General features: G+C 41.0%; 1 protein-coding gene across 1 annotated transcript; it reads left to right on the plus strand.

Annotated features, from left to right (window-relative positions):
• The first annotated feature begins 21,943 nt into the window (after positions 1-21,943).
• On the plus strand, positions 21,944-22,589 carry LOC147899896 (uncharacterized). The gene is made up of 2 exons (XM_087376714.1): positions 21,944-22,082; positions 22,185-22,589. Exons 1-2 carry the CDS (start codon positions 21,990-21,992, stop codon positions 22,488-22,490), a joined length of 399 nt encoding a protein of 132 aa, XP_087232840.1. The 5' UTR covers positions 21,944-21,989; the 3' UTR covers positions 22,491-22,589.
• The last annotated feature ends 1,059 nt before the right edge of the window (positions 22,590-23,648 follow it).

The following is a 23,648-nucleotide window of genomic DNA, read 5'->3' on the forward strand; positions in this document are numbered from 1 at the left end:
TTTCCCCTTGTCTCCTCAATCTCCTCCTTTCCTTGTCTCCTCAATCTTCTCTTTCCTTGTCTCCTTTCAAGAAGTTGCTTTTGTGATCTCCTCTTTCCACTAACATCTTATTTGAAAAAATGGGTTGTTTTCTCTCTTTTGTAAGGCCAGTCCACTACACCGAGCGGGACATACTCTCTCTTTTGTGGGGCCAGTCCACTACACCGAGAGCGGGACATACTTTTACAGGTAAGTGCTTCCTCTTCTTTCTATTTAATATTTTTGTTATTTGCATTGGCCTGTAGCTAGCGCCTTAAGCGCTAGCTGCAGTGATGGGCGTAGGAACCCTCTCTTCCCCTCTCTCTCTTTCCGTCTTCCCCCTTCTCTTTCTCTCATTTTTCCCCCTTCTCTTTTTTCCCTCTTCTCTTATTCTCTCTTTCCCCCTTCTCTCTTTCCCCCTCTCTCTTTTCCCTTCTCTCTTTCCTTTCCCTCTTATTCTCTATTTCCTTTCCCTCTTATTCTCTTATGCTTATGCTTCTCTCATTCTCGCTTCTCTATTTCCCCCTTCTCTCATTCGCATAAGCTCTTTTTCCGCATGAGCATAAGCTCCTTCTCTATTTCCGCATGAGCATAAGCATGAGCTTATGCTTATGATTATGCTTAAGCATAAGCATGAGCATAAACTCATGCTTATGCTCATGCATGAGCATGAGCTTATGCGTAGGTTTCCGCATAAGCTTATGCGGAAATAGAGAAAGAGAGAAGCTTATGCTTCTCTCATTCTCTTTTTCCGCATAAGCTCCTTCTCTTTTTCCGCATAAGCTCCTTCTCTATTTCCGCATGAGCATAAGCATGAGCTTATGCTTATGCTTATGCTTATGCTTAAGCATAAGCATGAGCATAAACTCATGCTTATGCTCATGCATGAGCATGAGCTTATGCGTAAGTTTCCGCATAAGCTTATGCGAAAATAGAGAATGAGAGAAGCTTATGCTTCTCTCATTCTCTTTTTCCACATAAGCTCCTTCTGTCTTTCCGCATAAGCTCCTTCTCTATTTCCGCATGAGCATAAGCATGAGCTTATGCTAAAGCATAAGCTCATGCTTATGCTCATGCGGAAATAGAGAAGAAGCTTATGCGCTTAAGCATAAGCATAAGCATAAGCTCATGCTTATGCTTAAGCATAAGCTTATGCGTAAGTTTTCGCATAAGCTTATGCGGAAATAGAGAATGAGAGAAGCTTATGCTTCTCTCATTCTCTTTTTCCGCATAAGCTCCTTCTCTTTTTCCGCATAAGCTCCTTCTCTATTTCCGCATGAGCATAAGCTCCTTCTCTTTTTCGCATAAGCATAAGCATGAGGTTATGCTTATGCTTATGCTTAAGCATAAGCATAAGCATAAGCTCATGCTTATGCTCATGCATGAGCATGAGCTTATGCGCAAGTTTCCGCATAAGCTTATGCGGAAATAGAGAATGAGAGAAGCTTATCCTTCTCTCATTCTCTTTTTCCGCATAAGCTCCTTCTCTTTTTCTGCATGAGCATAAGCTCCTTCTCTATTTCCGCATGAGCATAAGCTCATGCTTATGCTCATGCATGAGCATGAGCTTATGCGTAAGTTTCCGCATAAGCTTATGCGGAAATAGAGAATGAGAGAAGCTTATGCTTCTCTCATTCTCTTTTTTTGCATAAGCTCCTTCTCTCTTTCCGCATAAGCTCCTTCTCTATTTCCGCATGAGCATAAGATCCTTCTCTTTTTTCGCATGAGCATAAGCATGAGCTTATGCTTATGCTCATGCATGAGCATGATCTTATGCGCAAGTTTTCGCATAAGCTCTTTCGCTTTTTCCGCATGAGCTCCTTCTCTATTTCCACATGAGCATAAGCATGAGCTTATGCTTATACTTATGCTTAAGCATAAGCATAAGCATAAGCTCATGCTTATGCTCATGCATGAGCATGAGCTTATGCGTAAGTTTCCGCATAAGCTCCTTCTCTCTTTCCGCATAAGCTCCTTCTCTATTTCCACATGAGCATAAGCTCCTTCTCTTTTTCTGCATGAGCATAAGCATGAGCTTATGCTTATGCTTATGCTTATGCTTAAGCATAAGCATAAGCATAAGCTCATGCTTATGCTCATGCATGAGCATGAGCTTATGCGCAAGTTTTCGCATAAGCTTATGCGGAAATAGAGAATGAGAGAAGCTTATGCTTCTCTCATTCTCCTTTTCCGCATAAGCTCCTTCTCTTTTTCTGCATGAGCATAAGCTCCTTCTCTATTTCCGCATGAGCATAAGCATGAGCTTATGCTTATGCTTATGCTTAATAAGCATAAGCATAAGCTCATGCTTATGCTCATGCATGAGCATGAGCTTATGCGTAAGTTTCCGCATAAGCTTATGCGGAAATAGAGAATGAGAGAAGCTTATGCTTCTCTCATTCTCTTTTTCCGCATAAGCTACTTCTCTCTTTCCGCATAAGCTCCTTCTCTATTTCCGCATGAGCATAAGCTCCTTCTCTTTTTCCGCATGAGCATAAGCATGAGCTTATGCTTATGCTTAAGCATAAGCATAAGCATAAGCTCATGCTTATGCTCATGCATGAGCATGAGCTTATGCGCAAGTTTCCGCATAACCTCTTTCTCTTTTTCCGCATGAGCTCCTTCTCTATTTCCACATGAGCATAAGCATGAGCTTATGCTTATACTTATGCTTAAGCATAAGCTCATGCTTATGCTCATGCATGAGCATGAGCTTATGCGTAAGTTTCCGCATAAGCTCTTTCTCTTTTTCCGCATGAGCATAAGCTGCTTCTCTTTTTCCGCATGAGCATAAGCATGAGCTTATGCTTATGCTTATGCTTATGCTTAAGCATAAGCATAAGCATAAGCTCATGCTTATGCTCATGCATGAGCATGAGATTATGCTTAAGTTTCCGCATGAGCTTATGCGAAAATAGAGAATGAGAGAAGCTTATGCTTCTCTCATTCTCTTTTCCCGCATAAGCTCCTTCTCTTTTTTTGCATGAGCATAAGCTCCTTCTCTTTTTCCGCATGAGCATAAGCATGAGCTTATGCTTATGCTTATGCTTAAGCATAAGCATAAGCATAAGCATAAGCTCATGTTTATGCTCATGCATGAGCATAAGCATAAGCATAAGCATAAGCTCATGCTTATGCTCATGCATGAGCATGAGCTTATGCTTCTCTCATTCTCTTTTTCCGCATAAGCTCTTTCTCTTTCTCTTTTGCGTGAGCATATGCGGAAACATGAGCATAAGCTCATGCTCACCCATGAGCATAAGCATAAGCTCATGCGGAAAAAGAGAAGGAGCTTATGCGGAAATAGAGAATGAGTTTCCACATAAGCTCTTTCTCTTTTTCCGCATAAGCTCTTTCTCTTTCTCTTTTGCGTGAGCATATGCGGAAACATGAGCATAAGCTCATGCTCACCCATGAGCATAAGCATAAGCTCATGCGGAAAAAGAGAAGGAGCTTATGCGGAAATAGAGAATGAGTTTCCGCATAAGCTCTTTCTCTTTTTCTGCATAAGCTCTTTCTCTTTCTCTTTTGCGTGAGCATATGCGGAAATAGAGAATGAGAGAAGCTTATGCTTCTCTCATTCTCTATTTCCACATATGCGGAAACATGAGCATAAGCTCATGCTCACCCATGAGCATAAGCATAAGCTCATGCGGAAAAAGAGAAGGAGCTTAGCGGAAATAGAGAATGAGTTTCCGCATAAGCTTCTCTCCTTCTCTTTTTCTGCATAAGCTCCTTCTCTTTTTCCGCATGAGCATAAGCATGCGGAAACTCATTCTCTATTTTATGCATAAGCTCCTTCTCTATTTCCGATGCCTATGCTTAAGCATAAGCTCATGCTTATGCTCATGCATGTGCATGAGCTTATGCTTAAGTTTCCGCATAAGCTCATGCTTATGCGTGAGCTTATGCGGAAATAGAGAATGAGAGAAGCATAAGCTCATTCTCTATTTCTGCATAAGCTCATTCTCTATTTCCCACTCTATTTCCCCCTTCTCTCATTTCCCCCTTCTCTCCTTCTCTATTTTCCCTCATCTCTTTCCCCTTCTCTATTTCCCCCTTCTCTCATTCTCTATTTCCTCATTCTCATTCTTTTCTTTCCTTTACATCTTCTTTCCCTCTTATCTTTCCCTCTTCTTTCCCTCTTTCCTTTCCCTCTTCTTTCCCTCTTTCCTTTCCCTCTTCTTTCCTTTCCCTCTTCTTTCTTCTTGCCTATGCCTATGCCTATGAGAATGCTCATGTTTGTTTTTTATTTTCTATTTTCGTGTTTGTGTCTATGTTAGATATGGGATCACGTCGCTCATCCGACGAGTACGGACAGCCTCGCAGGAGGAGAGCTCACGATCTATATGCTCCAGAGGACTTTGATTCCTCTCAGGTGACTACCCCGAGGACTACCCCTGGTTCGACTCCTCTCGGTCCTAGCACTGTGACTACCCCTGGTCCGACCCCTCTTCCACGTAGCACTGCGACTACCCCTCAGGGGACTCCATTGCTAGCCACGCATGGTTTTGTCGGGACTCCCGACGAGTTTGTAGCGCAGATGAGCGATGAGGAGGCAGCGCGATTCTTCTCTCTGCTCTCTCAGAGGACCTCCGCAATTCCTTCCCCTACACCGACGGGTGGACGTACTGCCCAGCCATCCCCTCGCGCCCCTTCGACCGCGGGATCATCACTTGCGCATGCCTCCTGCAAGGGAAGGAAGAGTAGGATGGGCGGCTCATGTTGTGCTGACTCAGGAGATGTAGACGAGTCAGCACACTCATGCTCCTTTAGGTCTCCACTTGGTCCGTAGACACAGTATCAGTCAGGTCCCTTTCCCTCTCCTACTCCCACAGCTACTCCTCGATCCGGAAGCAGTCGCGCAGCTTCCACTCCTTCAGACTCTGCTACCGTCAGTCCCCCTTACTCATCAGGGGATCTCTCCTATCAAATCGCATCTGCCGGAGAGATAATAGAAGACAAAAAGGGCAAAGCAGTGATGGCCGCCATGAGGCGATTGATGAGTCATCACTTCAAGAGCAGCATAAATATCGATTGGTGGTATCAAGATGCCCAAAAGAAGCATGCGGTGATTGATGAGTTAAAACAAAGATATCCTAATCCCCCAAATGTGGAGTTTAATAACAATTATATGCTCGAGCGCATGGGTTTGGTCCTAAAGCATCGCAGATCAACCTTGCGTACTTCCATTACAAAGGGGTTGGCTAAACCCAGCTGGGCAGACAAAGCTGATTGGAAGTACTTCAAGAAGCAACATAGGGACCATCCCGAAATGTTCGAGGGTCAGAGGAGGGCTGCGAAGAGACGGCTCGACGTCGTAGGTACTTCGCACTTTGGTGCAGACAGACAGTATGCGTTCGAGGCAACCGTGGTAAGTCTACTTCTTCCCATTTAATGTATTGTTCTATTTGTTTTACTTACATATTACATGCACTTTAGCTAACTCTAACTCTCGTAAATTGGATCCACAGCAAGCTGCGATGGGTCGTCTTCCTACGGATGCAGAGACGTGGTGCGCATTTCGGATAGGAACAAAGCCATGGTTCATTGAGCAAGAGGCAATGGGAGCGACAGTCGATTGGGCTGAGGTGGCTGCTCGCACGGTATAAGTTTACTCCTCCTTGTAATCTCACTTTTTAATTTAAGTTCCAATCTAATTTTCAATTTATATGGTTCACTCTTAGGGTCAAAGCTCAAGCGTCCCATCATCAGAGATGAGCGATCAACAGGGGCAAGGATCAGACGCAGGTGCCGAGGACGAGGGAGAAGACGCAGGTGTCGGGGACGAGGGAGAAGACGCAGGTGTCGAGGACCAAGGAACAGGCCAACAAGATGATTCGGATTCAGATTCGGATGAGTAGTGGTAGTAGCATTTTGTATATCCGCTCGTTAGAGCAATTTTGTATCGCCCTTTCACAGGGTAATTTTGTTACAAACACAGTTGTATATGTATATGCATTTCTTCCTCATCATTCACAAGAACAATTTTGTATCACCCTGCAAGCAAGGGAAATTTTGTTATAAAAAACTTTCTTTTGTAATTACAAAAAAAAAAAGGATTAGTGGGGCTAAACAGGGCCAAAAGGAAGCCCTGTTTAGCCCCACTAACCCTTTTTTTTTACTTCTGTTAATGGTCGCTATATAGCGACGTTTACCAGTGTCGCTACATAGCGACGATTAACAGTGTCGCTATATAGCGACGATTAACAGTGTCGCTATATAGCGACGTTTGTCATCATCACTATATAGCGACGATTAACAGCGTCACTATATAGCGACGGTTTATAGCGACGCTCCTTTTCCGACGATTTTAACGACTTTTATAGCGACCTTTGCACCCGTGAAAAAAAAAATTTAATGTAAAAAGCGTCGGTATTTCCGTCGGAAAATGGCCTATGCCTTGTAGTGTCATCATCTAGGAGACTGTAGTCTTGCTCAAAGTGTGAAGATATATGCGTACCTTTGTCAGCCTCCTCATCCTATTTTAAGATTTCGTGTAAATATAAGATCTTGTCTCAAGGTTTCGTACCATAATGGTATCCAATATTAACCGCAAACTTAAATAGCTTTGACTTACCAATAATCCATCAACACGTGCAACACCAATGGTGGCTACTGGTTCAGGCTCCTCCCCATACATCTGCAAGTGGCGCATGATAATATGACGTTGATATCGTACTCGCTTGCAATGAGTGCAATGACAATATAACCTCTCCATAAGCCACTTTGTGCTCCCAGGCATTGGTGCATCATCAGACGAGCTTCCACTCATCCCTTCCATCTGCACTTATAAAATCACAACATAAGTTGCAAGGAAATATATTAACAGTTATAAAATAGCATCTATGAGCTTCTTTTTAAACTTTAAACAAAAAGTGTCCTGAAGCATCACCATATAGTGATGTTTTGACCTATTCCATCGCTAAATAGCGACAATTTGCTCTATTCCGTCACTATATAGAGACACTTTTAAATAAAAGCATCGCTATATAGCGACTGACCAGCATCACTATATAGTGACGATGTGGGCTAAAACTTGAAACCTCGCGGCACGGCGCTTTCTTTAGCAATCTCTATTGTAAGAAAAGCAATCTCTCCTCCCACTTATATCCGATGACCTCCCACTCTATTCTCCACTCCTCACCACTACTCACCCCTCTCCTAACACTTGTACTCCCTCTCCACCTTTCTCCCTCTTTGCTTGTGTGAAAAGAAGTTTTTCAAGAAGGTGAGTCTCTTTGAACAATGTAATTTCGTTTTTTGTGAGATTTTGTTTTGTGAATGTTGAAGCATGTTTCTCCTTGTATTGCTAAGGCTATGTGCTAGTTTTAATGCTTAATTTTCAAGGATTGAAGACAAAAAACGAGATTTTGTGAAAGAAAGAAGACTCACCTCTTCTAGTCTTTTTTGTATTTCTCTTCTTTCTCTTTCACCTTGTCTTCTCAATCCAATCTCTTTGAGAAGTTGCTTCTTTACACTCCTCCTTCCTCGAACTAGTTATTTAAAAAATGGTATGTTTTCTCTATTTTCTAGGGCCAGTCCACAAAACACCGAGCGGAACTATTCCAGGCAAGAAAGTGCTTCCTCTTTTTTTGTTTTGTTATTTTTGTTATTTGCATTGGCCTGCAGCTAGCGCCTTAAGCGCTAGCTGTAGTGATGGGAATAGGAACCCTCTCTTCCCTCTTCTTTCTCTCTTTTCTCCTCTTCCTTCTCTTCTTTTTCCCCTCTTTCAATCTCTTTTCCCCTCTTCTTTTTCCCCCTCTTTCAATCTCTTTTTCCCTCTTTCCTTTCCCTCTTCTTATGCATATGCTCATGCTTATGCTTATGCATGAGCATAAGAGAAGGAGACATATGCTCATGCACAAGCATGAGCATATGTATCCTTCTCCTTCTCCTTCTCCTCTTTTCCTCTTTCCCCTCTTTGAATCTCTTTTCCTCTTTTCCTCCCTCTTTTCCCCCCTCTTTCATGCTCATGCATAAGCATAAGCATAAGCATGAGCATATGTCTTATTCTCTTATGGTTATGCTTATGCTTATGCTTATGCATGAGCATATGTCTCCTCTTATGCATAAGCATAAGCATAAGCATAAGAGGAGACATATGCTCATGCATAAGCATGAGCATATGTCTCCTTCTCCTTCTCCTTCTCCTCCTCCTTCTCCTCTTTTCCTCTTTTCCTCCCTCTTTTCCCCCCTCTTTCCCCTCTTTCATGCTCATGCTCTTATGCTCATGCATAAGCATAAGCATAAGCATGAGCATGTATGTGTCTCCTTCTCTTATGCTCATGCATAAGCATAAGCATGAGCATATGTCTCCTCCTCTTATGCTCATGCATAAGCATAAGCATGAGCACATGTCTCCTTCTCTTATGCTTATGCTTATGCTTATGCATGATGCTCATGCATAAGCATAAGCATAAGCATAAGAGAAGGAGACATGTGCTCATGCTTATGCTTATGCATGAGCATAAGAGAAGGAGGCTCATGCATAAGCATAAGCATAAGCATAAGAGAAGGAGACATGTGCTCATGCTTATGCTTATGCATGAGCATAAGAGAAGGAGGCTTATGCATAAGCATGAGCATATGTCTCCTTCTCCTTCTCCTCCCCTCTTTTCCTCTTTCCCCTCTTTGAATCTCTTTTCCTCTTTTCCTCCCTCTTTTTCCCCCTCTTTGATGCTCATGCTCTTATGCTCATGCATAAGCATAAGCATAAGCATGCACATATGTCTCATTCTCTTATGCTTATGCTTATGCATGAGCATATGTCTCCTCTTATGCATAAGCATAAGAGAAGGAGTTATATGCTCATGCTTATGCTTATGCATGAGCATCAGAGAAGGAGACATATGCTCATGCATAAGCATGAGGATATGTCTCCTCTTTCTCCTTCTCCTTCTCCTTCTCCTCTTTTCCTCTTTCCCCTCTTTGAATCTCTTTTCCTCTTTTCCTCCCTCTTTTCCCCCCTCTTTCCCCTCTTTCATGCTCATGTTCTTATACTCATGCATAAGCATAAGCATAAGCATGAGCATATGTCTCGTTCTCTTATGCTCATGCAAAAGCATAAGCATGAGCATATGTCTCCTCTTATGCATAAGCATAAGCATAAGCAGAAGAGAAGGAGACATATGCTCATGCATAAGCATGAGCATATGTCTCCTTCTCCTCCTCTTTTCCTCTTTCCCCTCTTTGAATCTCTTTTCCTCTTTTCGTCCCTCTTTTCCCCCCTCTTTCATGCTCATGCTCTTATGCTCATGCATAAGCATAAGCATAAGCATGAGCATATATCTCATTCTCTTATGCTTATGCTTATGCATGAGCATATGTCTCCTCTTATGCATAAGCATAAGAGAAGGAGACATGCTCATGCTTATGCTTATGTATGAGCATTAAAGAAGGAGACATATGCTCATGCATAAGCATGAGCATATGTCTCCTTCTCTTTCTCCTTCTCCATGTCCTTCTCCTCTTTTCCTCTTTCCTCTCTTTGAATCTCTTTTCCTCTTTTCCTCCCTCTTTTCCCCCTTATTTCCCCTCTTTCATGCTCATGCTCTTATGCTCATGCATAAGTATAAGCATAAGCATGAGCATATGTCTCCTTCTCTTATGCTCATGCATAAGCATAAGCATGAGCATATGTCTCCTTCTCTTATGCTTAAGCATGAGCATATGTCTCCTCTTATGCATAAGCAGAAGAGAAGGAGACATATGCTCATGCTTATGCTTATGCATGAGCATAAGAGAAGGAGACATATGCTCATGCATAAGCATGAGCAATGTCTCCTTCTCCTTCTCATCTTTTCCTCTTTCCCCTCTTTGAATCTCTTTTCCTCTTTTTCCCCCTCTTTCATGCTCATGCTCTTATGCTCATGCATAAGCATAAGCATAAGCATGAGCATATGTCTCATTCTCTTATGCTTATTATGCTTATGCTTATGCTTATGCTTATGCCTATGCCTATGCTTATGTTTAATTTGTTTTTTATTTTCGTGTTTGTGTCTATGTTAGACATGGGATCACGTCGCACGTCCAACAAGTACGGACAGCCTCGCAGGAGGAGACATCACGATCTCTATGCTCTACAGGACTTTGATTCCTCTCAGGTGACACCTGAGGGGACTGCCCCTGGTTTGACTCCTCTTGGACGTAGCACTGCGACTATACTGCTGGTCCGACTCCTCTCAGACCTAGCACTACAGCAGTTGGTAAAAACCAGTAGATGTGATTGATGATGTAGATGCACAAAATGGTAATGCTGCACAGAATTCACAGCAGCAATCACAAAATATTAGTGGACCTATAGTGTTCTGTAGCACTTGTTCACATACCTCGCCATGGATAGGTAGATTGAGATCAGGAGAATCTCCTCAAAGCAATGCAAATAGTGGTATGCAGGTATCATGAAAAGGAAAAGAGAAGGTAGATCAGCCCATGTTTGATGTGAATGCAGGTCACTCTTATGTGGATGGTGAATCCAGTGGCTTAGAACAGAGCATTGATGATGAGTTGGGTATTCCTTCTGTTGTTACCCCTGGAGTAAGGAAGCTTCGATCAAGGGGTCATCACCTGCACATGCCTATTGTAAGGGAAGGAAGAGTAGGAGGGGCCGCTTATGTTGTGCTAACTCGAGAGATGTAGATGAGTCAGCACACTCACATCCCTACAGGTCTCCACTTGGTCCTAAGACACAGTATCAGTCAAGTCCCTTGCCCTCTCCTACTCCCACTACTAGTCCTCGCTCCGAAAGTGCTCGCATAGCTTCCACTCCTTCTGACTCAGCCACTACCATCAGTCCTCCTTATCTTTGCATGGGCCTCAAATTAGGTGATTTTAAGGATTGTGATTGAACAATATCATGGCCATCGGGTCCCGTTTGCATTGTCAAGAATGAACATTTTCATGTTTTTGCCCATTCTTCTTCTATGATGGTACAAAAACATGTGTCGAAGATATTCTCACAATGCAAATGGGAACTGATGGACATAATACTTTACACCAGCCTCAAATTAGGTGAGTGTGAGGCCCTTGCAAAGTATCATGGCCATCGGGTCCCGTTTGCATGGTCAAGAGTGAACATTCCCATGTTTTTGCCCATGCTTCCTCTATGATAGTACAAAAACATGCCTCGAAGGCATTCTCACCATGCAAATAGTACTCGATGGCCATGATACCTTGCACAAGTGTCAAACTAGGTTATTTTGAGGCCCTTGCAAAGTATCATGGCCATCGGGTCCCATTTGCATTGTCAAGAATGAACATTTCCATGTTTTTGCCCATGCTTCTTCTAGTATGGTACAAAAACAAGCCTCAAAGTTATTCTCACCATGCAAATGGGACCTAATTGCCATGATACTTTGCACGGGACTCAAAATAGGTTATTGTGAGGCCCGTGCAAAGTATCATGGCCATCGGGTCCCCTTTGCATGGTCAAGAATGAACATTTCCACGTTTTTGCCTAGCTTCCTCTATGATGGTACAGAAACATGCCTCGAAGGTATTATCACCATGAAAATGGGACTCGATAGCCGTGATACTTTGCATGGAACTAAAAATAGTTAACTTTAAGGAACGTGAAAAGTATCATGGCCATCGGGTCCCGTTTGCATTGTCAAGAATGAACATTTCCATGTTTTTGCCCATGCTTCCTCTAGGATGGTACAAAAACATGCCTCGAATGTATTCTCACCATGCAAAGGCCATGATAGTTTTCACAAGATTTTAAGGCCCATGAAAAGTATCATGGCCATTAGGTCCCATTTGCATGGTCAAGAATGAACATTTCCATGTTTTTGCCCATGCTTTCTTTAGGATGTTACAAAAACATGCCTCGAAGGTATTCTCACCATGCAAATGGGACACAATAGCCATGATTCTTTGCATGGGCATAAAACTAGGTCAGTCTAAGGCCCATGCAAAGTGTTATGGCCATCAAGTCCCGTTTGTATGGTGAAGAATGAACATTTTCATATTTTTGCCCATGATTCCTCTATGATGGTACAAAAACATGCCTCGAAGGAATTCTCACCATGAAAATGGGACTTAATGGCCATGATACTTTCCACGGGTCTCAAACTTGGTCATTTTAAGGCCCATGCAAAGTATCATGGCCATCACATCCCGTTTGCATGGTCAAGAATGAACATTTTCAAGTTTTTGCCCATGCTTCCTCTATGATGGTACACAAGCATGCCTCAAATGTATTCTCACGATGAGGTCCCATTTACATGGTCAAGAATAAAAATTTCCATGTTTTTGCCCATGCATCCACTATGATGGTATAAAAACATGCCTCGAAGGTATTATCACAATGAAAATGGGACCCGCTAGCCATGATACTTTACTGCACAGGCCTCAAACTAAGGGAGTGTGAGTCCCTTGCAAAGTATCATGGCCATCAGGTTCCATTTGCATAGTCAAGAACATTTCCATGTTTTTGCCCATGTTTCCCCTATGAGGATTACCAAAAAGTGAGCGACAAAAAGCAAGCAAGCCAAAAAAAGCGAGCAATAAACAACAATCAAGATTTATAAATCCCCCATTTCAGTGGCAAAAAATAATAACTTATTCAAAAGTCCATATGTTTCCTCAATGCTAGAAGGTTAAATATGCATATAACTTTCTGAGCCACTAACACTAATTTCACATCATCCATGAGATAGTTTGTATGTTCAATTTCTAATTCATTGTTTGTATTAAAGACAAACCCTACAGTAATTGCAATCAAGCTCTCTCTTTCCACTAGAGTAATTGACATCATCAATGCAACCTTCCACGTAGGTGGGGTGTTTCCAAGGACTTCTTGCATGGATTAGTCTAGATTCCATGCATATGTAAATGCTTATCTTTTTTAACTCTCTTCACTCTTGGAATGAAACCCATGTTTCTTTGTTATTGGGAAAATATCCTTCCCTAATGATTTATTCTTACCTCCCACTAATCTAACCAATGCAACAAATTAACCATAAATTCATATTTTGGTGCATTAAATTTTACTAGATGGTGCACAAAGACATGCTAATCATCTAAAGTACGCCTTGCCATTTGATTTGATATGTAACATGACCCTATTTGGACTTGTAAATCAAAAGATACAAGGATGTGAAAATACCCTCTTTTGGGCCAAAACAGGAAGCGCGTTAACGCGCTCCCTATTTTGGCCCAAAAGAGGACATTTTCACGTCCCTGTATTTTTGCAAGATGTCAACATATGATTTTTTTGGCCCAAAAGATGAGTTTTTAACATCCCTACATCTTTTTATTGTCAAATATAAATGGCATAATGTTACATATCAAATCAAATGACAAGGCATGATTTAGATCAATATCATGCCTTTTTGCACCATCTAAAAAAATTGTGTGCATCAGAATATGAATTTTGTGAAATTCTGTCCAATTTTTTGCACAAAGTTTAAAGCAAGGTTTCCCATAATGGGGAACGAGAAGAAACTGTCTATTTTGGCAAAAAAAAAACCAAAATTTAAAATCCTCTACCTTTTAATTGCACTCTGGGATCACTCTTCATAAACCCATAAAGCATGTGCAAGCAAGCATGTATTAAAAATTACACTATTCTTGCAATTTATATTTTGTCATGTAAATCGTTGAACCCATGTATGTGTTTACATTTTAAAATATCTACATATATAAATTACATTAAGTTGCTATTTTATAAATCCCCTCATGCACACAAACAACATGTAAGTCCCCCCACTAAAAAATACCCCTCAATGCACAAAAGTGGTATGTTACATGTTTATGAGTCACCCCCCAGGATAATTGCCAAACCCAAATGGGGTCATGTTACAATAGTCCTTAACTTTAGACTACTCAATTTCAAGAAATGTGACACATAACCACTCTTTTGAATAATTTATACTTCAAGCAATTATTTTATAAAAAACTTAGATTCTTTCTTTGCTTTCTTGATTTTCCAATCACTTTAACTAATTGTCGCTCGCTTTTTTGGGCTTGCTTGCTTTTTCTCGCTCACTCTATTGACTGCCTCCCTATATAGGGAGGGTACAAAAACAAGCCTCAAAGGTATTCTCACCATGCAAATGGGATCTGATGGCCATGATACTTTGCACAAGCCTCAAACAAGGTGATTTTAAGAGCTGTGCAAAGTATCATGGCCATCGGCTCTTGTTTGCATTGTCAAGAATGAACATTTCCATGATTTTTCCCATTCTTCCTCTATGATGATACAAAAACATGCCTCGAAGGTGTTCTCACCATGAAAATAGGACCCGATTGTGAAGAGAATGGGAGAGAAGTAAGGAGTCTCACTTGCAGCTTTCTCACATACACAATGGGGGAATACAGACAAAGGTGGAGGCTGAAAACGAGCTGAAAACAGTTTTCCTCTTCTTAGTTGTGAAATCCAAAAGAACTCTCTCTAAGTATTAAAGGAATAGGTGAACCCTATATGTGGGTCTCAAACCAAACTCAGCTAACCTAGGTGGCATACTAATTGAGCCACTAACTAGAGTACATAAAGATAGCTGTCATCCAGCTATTATTCATGGGTGGTGTACCAACCGCATCTGTAGCTAATAAGTCGGTGACATAAATGCACAACGACCACCCTGGCATATCATGAGTGAAGCTCGATATCTCAACACTCCCCCTTGAGCTCAATCCCAATTCCTACACACTAAGCAGGTCTCTGAACTTTTGCAACTTCTTTGTGCCCAATGCCTTCATGAATATGTCAGCTACCTGATCCTCTGTGCTGACATAAACTAGATCAATAAAACCTACTAGAACCTTCTCTCGCACATAGTGATAATGCACCTCAATGTGCTTTGTTCTAGCATGATAGATTGGGTTTTTTGCCAAGTGTATACTGCTCATGTTGTCACAATAAATGACAACTCGCCCATCTGTAGACTAATGCATATCATAAAGTAGCTTATGCAACCAAGCTACCTCACATGCAGCCATTGCTGCACCCCTGTACTCAGCCTCTGTGCTCGACAAGGCAATTGTAGGCTGTTTCTTGCTGGTCCAAGTGACTGCAGCACTCCCAAAGGAGAACACATATCCACTAGTAGATTGTCTATCAGAAATACTACCAGCCCAATTAGCATCAGTGTATTCATGCAACTGTATCTGAACCCCAGTCTCATAAAATAGTCCATACCTCAGTATGTGTCTAGCCACATCCAAATGCGGTCTCCTTGGAGCCTGCATAAACTAACTTACCAACCCAACAATATAGCTCAAATCTGGCTTGGTAATAGTCATATAAATCAAACTTCCTACTATGCGTCTATACATAGTAGGGTCATCTAGAAGCTCACCTGCATCTGTGCTCAACTTCACATTTTGCTCCAAAGGAACTGAAATAGGCTTACAGCTTGTCATCCCATATTTGGATATCATGTCCAATCCATACTACCTCTGCAAGAGCCATATCCCACTTGTGGATCTAATCACCTTAATGCCCAAGAAGTAACGCAGCTCTCCCAAATCCTTCATCTCAAACTTTTGCTTCAATAGCATTCTCACATGAAGGATATCTTCATCACTATCACTTGTGATGATCAAATTATCAACATAAATGACAAGTAGCATAATGCCTTTCTCTGTTTTTCTCACATAAAGTGAGAAATCTGCCTTGGAAATCTGAAAGCTAATAGTGACAAGATACTGTCCTATCTTGTCAGACCATGCTCTGGGTGCTTGCTTCAAGCCATACAAGGCTTTCTTCAACCTGCAAACAAACTCAGGATGAACAGCATGAACATAACCTAGCGGCTGCTCCATATAGACCTCTTCTTGCAAATCACCATGCAAGAAAGCATTCTTTACATCCATCTCATGTAAAGACCATCCCTTTGATGCAGCCATAGCAATGACTGCTCTTATGATTGCCATCCTTGCAATCGGACTAAATGTTTCTTCATAATCAATGCCATATGTCTGTGCATACCCCTTGATAACTAATCTTGCCTTGTATCTATTCACAGAACCATCTGCATTGTGCTTCACCTTATAAACCCACTTGCAGCCAATTGCATTCTTATCTTTAGGCAAAGGCACCAATTCCCATGTAGCATTTACTTCCAAGGCATTCATTTCTTCATCCATTGCTTCCTCCCATTTTTCTTTTCCCATGGCTTGCTCAAAAGAAGTGGGTTCTAGTTCATGTATCACTTTGACCATATAGGCATAGTGAATGGCTGTAAATCCATCATATTTCAACCTATCCATAGGATACTTTTAACTCTGATAGACCTGCACAAAATAGGCTCACTACAAGGTGCTCTCAAAACATCCCTTGTCTTCCTTACTCCAGGTGTAACAAGAGAAGGAATACCCAACTCATCATGAAGGCTCTGTTCTGAGCCACTAGATTCACCATCCACATAAGAGTGACCTGCATTCACATCAAACATGGTCTGATCTACTTTCTCTTTTCCTTTTTGTGATACTTGCATACCACTATCTGCATTGCTTTGAGGAGATCCTCCTGATCTCAACCTACCTGTCCATGGTGAAGTATGTGAACCATTGCTAGAGGACACTATAGGTCCACTAATATTTTGTGATTGCTGCTGTGAGTTACGTGCAACATTACCATTTTGTGCATCTACATCATCAATCACATTTACTAGTTTATACCAGCTGCTTGCTCATCTCATCAAAAACATCTCTGCTTACTATAAACTTATGAGTAGAAGGGTTATAGCATCTATACCCTTTCTCCTGCAGAGAATAACCAATAAAGATGCACTTTTCAGCTTTTGGATCCAACTTGGATCTCAACTCATCTAGCACATGAACATAGGCAATGCAACCAAAAACTTTCAAATGAGAAATATCTGGTTTCTTATCAGTATACCTCTCCTTTGGCGTCATGCCATGTATTGCTGCAGTGGGAGTCCTATTCATTATGTAGACTGCTGTAGCAACTACTTCAGCCTAATAATAATCTGGCAGGTCTTTTTCATTGAGCATGGCACTAGATACCTCTCCAATATGCCTGTTTTTCTGCAAGTCCATTTTGCTGTGGGGTATGACTGCATGAATATTGCTGCTTTATGCCATGCTCTTGCAGGAACCTTGCAAACTCATTTGAGAGGTACTCTCCCCCTCCATGTGACCTTAGGCATTTTATTTACAGGCCTGTTTCTTTCTCAACCATAGCTTTAAAAGCTTTGAAATGCCCAAACACTTCACTTTTCTTTTTCATAAAATACACCCAAACTTTTTGGCTGTAGTCATCAATAAAAGTGACAAAATAATGATAGCCTCCAATAGATGTAGCTTTAGTAGTCCACACATCATAGTGGATTAATTACAATGGCCTCTTACTCTCTTAAACATGTATAGGAAATGGTTTCCTTGCCTATTTTCCAAATTGATAGGCTTCACATACCTTATGCATTTCTGCAACCTTGAACTTAGGCAATCGTGCAACAATATTTCGGGCCTGCATTAATTTAAGTCGCTGTACATTAACATGACCAATGCGTTTATGCCAGATATCAATATCTGCAACTACACCGATCCCATGTGCAAACATTGCTGCACTCAATTCAAGAATGTCCGCATCCAACGTAAACATCTTGCCCTTCTTTTTACCTTTTGCTATCAAGAGATCTTTATTTTTCATATCCTAAACAAAGCATCCATGAGCATTAAATCTGACCTGCAAGGCCTACTCAACCATTTGTCCAACAAAAACTAGGTTCTTGGTAATATTCGAGACATGAAATACATCAGACAGGTATTTCTTTTTCTCATCCTACATAGACAAAGGAATTTTACCAATCTGCATAATAGGATGTGTAGTATCATCACCAGTCTCCACAAATCTTGGTCTTTTCATTTTCCTTGCATCCTATATCCATTTTGCATGACCTATCATGTGGTTTGATGCGCCTGAGTCAACATACCACACATCATTGCTTTCTTCTGCACTTGTCACAGAATTGGTCATGTGCTGCACCATAAACGAATGCTCATTTCTATCATCACCCTGTCTACTAGAGGATGCATAATTGCCTTGCTGCAATTTTCCATTCATGATGTCATTTTGCTTTTTATAGCAGTCTTTAACCATATGACCCATTTTACCACAGTAGTAGCATTCAATAGTGCTGTTTGCATTTTGGCCTCTCTGCCATCCACCACGACCTCTTTGGCCCCCCGTGCCTCTAAAGTTACCATGTCCTCCTCCATAGGACTAGTTTTCTTGAATTTGCTGCATTTTTTGATTTATGTCACGACCTTTAGATCGGCCTGCTCTACCTCTACCTCTACCTCTACCTCTACCTCTACCTCTTCTAGCATTTGAGTAGAAGATAGTTTCTTTTGAAGTTCCTCCTAAAGAAGATGCACCACCATTTCTCTGCTCTTTAGAAATTAGAAGAGCAATCAACTCCTCAAAATAAAGAAAATTCTCAGGACACCAATGGATGTACGGAATTGTGCATAATCCTTTCCTAGGCCATTGAAAGTCACAGAAACTAAATCATCATCTTCCATTGGTGACCCAATAGAAGCAAGTGCATCTGCAATCTTCTTCACCTTCATGTGATAGTCATTGATGGTCACATTTTCTCTTTGTACATTATGCAACTCCTGCTTGAGTTGCATTTTCTTGGCTTGCGTATTTGTGCTATACACTTTTGTGAAAGTATCCCATGCCTCTTTCGGCGTGCTTGCATCCTGAATATGCACTTGTATCATAGAATTTGAAATATTGATAGACAGCCAAACATAAATTTTATGGCTCTCTCATGCCATCCTTTATTTGCCTACAACTCCTGTTGATTGGAACATTAGAAATAACTGGTTCTTGTTCAGCACCAGTAATGAACTCCCAATAGCCTTTTCCCTTAAGGAAATTCGTCATTCTAAACTTCCATGCTTGGAAGTTGTTCTTGTCAAGCTTTTCAGTGACTATCTGTGAAAGAGCATCAGACGCCATTACAGAACACTACAAAAATATTCTGTCACTGCAAAAATCAAAACTTCTGCCTCACAAGGGCAAATCTGCAAAACTGACGAAAGTGGTATTTGACCACACAGTCACTTCCTAGTGATAATTTTGCATCAACAGGCAATAAGAATGATTTTGTCACTCCTAATATCTCTGTGTATAGGCATACGATGCAATTTCTACAGCAACTTTTCACCGACTTGTAGAACAGTGGTCGCACAATAAAAACAGGACACTTTTTTGAGTGCCCACAAAAACTTCTGCCACCAAAACGAGCTCTGAAATGGCCTTGAATCGCCAAAACAACCCCAAAATGGGCCCTGAAATGTCCTCAAAGGGCGTCCCAATCTGAGACAGTGCACTCTTGCACTTTCCAGCTGTGCTATTTGTAGAGATTTACTCCCAAACTCGAAAAAGGAAAGCAACACTGATCCTCTTACCAAGACACCGTGAACTTGGTTTGCTTTCTTGAGCTCCTTACCATGAATCGAGTTCTGATACCATGTGAAGAGAGTGGGAGAGAAGTAAGGAGTCTCACTTGCAGCTTTCTCACATACACAATGGGGGAATACACACAAAGGTGGAGGCTGAAAATAGTTTTCCTCTTCTTGGTTGTGAAAGCCAAAAGAACTCTCTCTAAGTACAAAAGGAATAGGTGAACCCGATATGTGGGTCTCAAACCAAACTCAGCTAACGTAGGTGGCATACTAACTGAGCCACTAACTAGAGTACATAAAGATAGCTGTCATCTAGCTATTATTCATGGGCGGTGTACCAACTGCATCTATAGCTAATAAGTCAGTGACATAAATGCACACCCTCACCCTGGCATATGACGAGTGGAGCTCGATATCTCAACATCGATGGCCACCATGATAATTTGCACGAGCCTAAAAATAAATGAATTTAAGTCTCATGAAAAGTATCATTTACATCAGGTCCCGTTTGCATGGTCAAGAATGAACATTTCCATGTTTCTGCCATGCTTCCTCTATGATGGTACAAAAACATGCTTCGAAGGTTTTATCACCATGCAAATTGGACCCGATGGCGATGATACTTTGCATGAGCCTCAAACTAGGTGTGTTTAAGCCCATGTAAAGTATCTTGGCCCTCGGGTCCTATTTGCATGGTCAAGAATGAACCTTTTCATGGTTTTGCCCATGCTTCCTCTATGATGTACAAAAACATGCCTCGAAGGTATTCTTACCATGCAAATGGGACTTGATGGCCATGATATTTTCATGGGCCTCAAACTAGGTGATTTTGAGACCCGTACAAAGTATCATGGCCATCAGATATCATCTCCATGGGTATAATCATACCCATGCTTGTTGCATCATGAAAATCAAGGAGATATCGACTCCGATTCGCATCAAATGGTTTCCAATTTGCATAGAACTCTATGAGTACAAAGTTTATGCTCCCTTATCAATTTTATGAGGTAGATTAACATTCCTTTGATCATAAAGCATGCCTGTGTGGTAGGCATGCTTTGATAGACTTGCATTTTTGAACATTAATATTGATGCTTTTATTGATGAAAATATCAACTCTAGCATTTTTCCAGACATCTTTTTGACGAAAATATCAATGAGACAAAGCATTGGAAGGAATTTTGTCATTATGCATGTCTGTTTTTCATTTCTTGTCATCATTAATGGACTATTTAATACAATAGAGATGTAATAGCAAGTGTTCTTTGTATAGATGTCTTTAAGCTCATCAGAATCCGAAGAAGAGACTAGTAGAGCAAGTCTTTATCAATGGGTATTGTGTGATTGTGCACAATGCAAAGGATAGATAAGGAGATTACACACCATGTCAATCACACACATAAAGAGATTTGGTCGCTTCCAACCTTTACCTGAGGTTGAGTTCAATGATGAGGTACAAGTTTCTTTATTGGCTAGTTTACTAAATTATCTAAATTCTTTTCATGTACTAGAGTTCCATTTTTGTATGTGAGTTTTTCAACTTGTAACCTTATTTCCATGATTTGGAAACATTTTTAAACTCTTGTTTCAATTTTTCTAACACATGATTGTTACTATAGTATGTACTTCCAATTGCTTTGCAAGGATGCAATACTAAAGATGCATCAAATTCCATCAACAAGCTCAATGTATTTGTGAGGTATGTCAATGGGTCACTATTTTGGAAGATTTCCATGTGTTTTTCCTATTTCTAAAATTCGCAATGTATTTGTATATTAGATAGAGGTCCACTTGAGCCTTCTCAATGGTAAACCACTAGATTACGTGTGTTATCTAGCATTAGTTTTTTATAATATATAACTTTTATATTATATTTATATATACCTGTTTCTGAAAGTCCTCCACAATGTTTTCAAGATGAATCTAATGAAATTTGGCCCTCATAACCTAACCCGCTAAAATAAAAAATCTGATGAATTTTAAAAAACCACGTTAGCGCCGGTAAGACCTTAGGGGAATGCCCGCGGGAGGAATTTTTGACGGTCTGTAAAGAGCCCTGAGCTGCACTGCAAGCGCTGAACTTTGGAAGCCTCACACTGGCACAATTGATGCCTTGGCTAGCAAGTTTGTCTCGCAATTGGAAGGCGAAGGACTCTTTTTCCACTGAGCAGTACGTTAATCGCTGGACAGCATGAGTACGTGGCTAATGTCGGCAGCGCCTGGAGTCTACGGGCCAGCAGGCCCAAACCGTAAAGATCCTATTAAAGACCTAGGAGGAGCCAACGACTCTGGAGCTGCTTGGCACGGGCATCCTAGCTCCAGAGATATAAGTGGCAAAGACTCTGGAGCTGCGGAAACGGTGCGTACTCTTTCTAGCTGCTCGTTGTTTTCACCCGTGGAGAGCGACAGTGAAAATACGTTTTTAGATCTGACCGTACCCGTATGCAAGGTGAATAGCTGCCAGAATATGAAGTTGCGTGCTGTTTTGTATTGGAAAATTTCTGCTGATATTTGCAATTCTATTAGAGACAAGGCGCTGTTCTCCAGTGTGCTGCGACATAGTTTGGTGTGGCTTCGAAATGGCCAGTTATAAAATCTCATGGGGCTCTTCACCAGAATTTCGATTTCCATTCCTTAGGAAATTCTGTTCAATTCTTCGGAGGCTTGTCATGGTATTTTCTAAAGGTCTTTTCGGCCACATTTGAAGACGGCGCCTCTAGCCTTTCGACAATACGCCATTAATCAAACTTCTAACAAAAGTTGTGTTTCTACAGCAAGACGCCTCAGGGAGCTTGGTGAAAGCCTTCAAAGTCATGGCGGCCGCAGCTGAGCAATCTATGAAATGGCAGACACTTCGTGAGCTGCAAGGTGTGGACTTGGGCCGGCAAAGATGCCTCTGCCAGGGCCGTTACAGGTTGGAAATTGAGCGAGATCGACAGGAAACTAGTGGCTTGCAGTTTCATGTTTTCAAGGAGAAATATACAGACAAGTGCTGTCAATTATGGTGCTCCGTATGTACTTGTGGCTTGGCTTCCGAGAGGTACAAACGGTCTACGTGTTCTACAACAATCAAGAACTGAAGGAGCAAGGGCTAACGTTGTTTAAGAAAAAGAAGAGCTTCCGTTTGAGAGACATGAAACATGAACTATTTGCGGGGTTTCCAGATTGCAAGTTTGCGAGAGAGAAGGTAAGGAAAGAAGGGTATACGGTGTACGTATATGCGATCAAGCGCGACATGATGAGCAGTTCAGAGAGCTGGAGTGGAAGAATTTTCTGTTGAGTTTACACAAGGCCGAGGAGAAGCGTGACTGGTCACGTTGCATGGTGCACGGAGTCGTAGGAATTGTTTCTCGATCGATCAAAGCGATTTTCTGTGAAAATTATTGCTCCTAACCTTTGCAGATACGCTTTATTTCTATGTAAGCATGGCGTTTGTATGTCCAATTTTCATGGTGTGATCTGCTTTACGTATAACGTGTGGCCAGCCACTTCCCAAGTCGTGTTTTTAGCAAATTCATAGAGCATGTAGGTCATTAATGCCATTCACCAAGAGCCCATATATGCACTAGTGTGAAACCAGAGAGCCATTGGCTATAATTGCAATGTGAAATGGACATGAGAGCACATAAAATGTTTGAAATGTTGACATTCTATGACTTATGAGATATTATTTATATTTTTTCAACAAAGCAAAGCACATACAATGTTGGAAATGTTAATATTATATATCTCATGACCTATTATTTAAATTGCTAAACATATTAGAGCACTTATAATAAATTTATATATCTTATGAAACATAATTTCTATTTCTCAATATGAGTGACAAATAAAAGATCATTTTTAAATAAATAGTGATCATCTTTGAAAGTATATACTCATTATATTTAAATTTGTTACAAGTTTAAGGTTCAGAGTAGAGTACACGGAGAACTCGCCTCCCTCGTAGATCATGGAGGTCAAGGATTGAGGGATTAATCTAAGGGAGAAGGGTGCTTACGAAAACTGATCCTTATTTTATTTTTTACCAACTATTGTGACAAAAAATTGGCAAAGATTTTACTATGATTTCATTCATTTTACCTTACTACCTGGCTTTAATGAAAGTGAAAGGAAGAGCAATTGGGGTATCTTTGATGCCCATTAACAACTAGGTTAGGGTTAGGGTAAACAATACTTAATACTAACCTGATTTTTCTAAAAATTTCCCCATCATTCCATAGACCCTTAACAAGGCC

The sequence above is a fragment of the Dipteris shenzhenensis genome, chromosome 7, assembly GCF_047967505.1.
Source record: "Dipteris shenzhenensis isolate YYH24624 ecotype China chromosome 7, Dip_SZ_1.0, whole genome shotgun sequence".
Taxonomy (NCBI): Eukaryota; Viridiplantae; Streptophyta; class Polypodiopsida; order Gleicheniales; family Dipteridaceae; genus Dipteris; species Dipteris shenzhenensis.

Excerpts from the sequence above, each read along its gene's own strand:
- LOC147899896 (XM_087376714.1), top strand. The coding sequence starts at position 21,990 with ATGGCCAGTTATAAAATCTCATGGGGCTCTTCACCAGAATTTCGATTT. Across the intron at positions 22,083-22,184 it reads TTCTTCGGAGGCTTGTCATG|CAAGACGCCTCAGGGAGCTT; the intron begins GTATTTTCTAAA and ends GTGTTTCTACAG.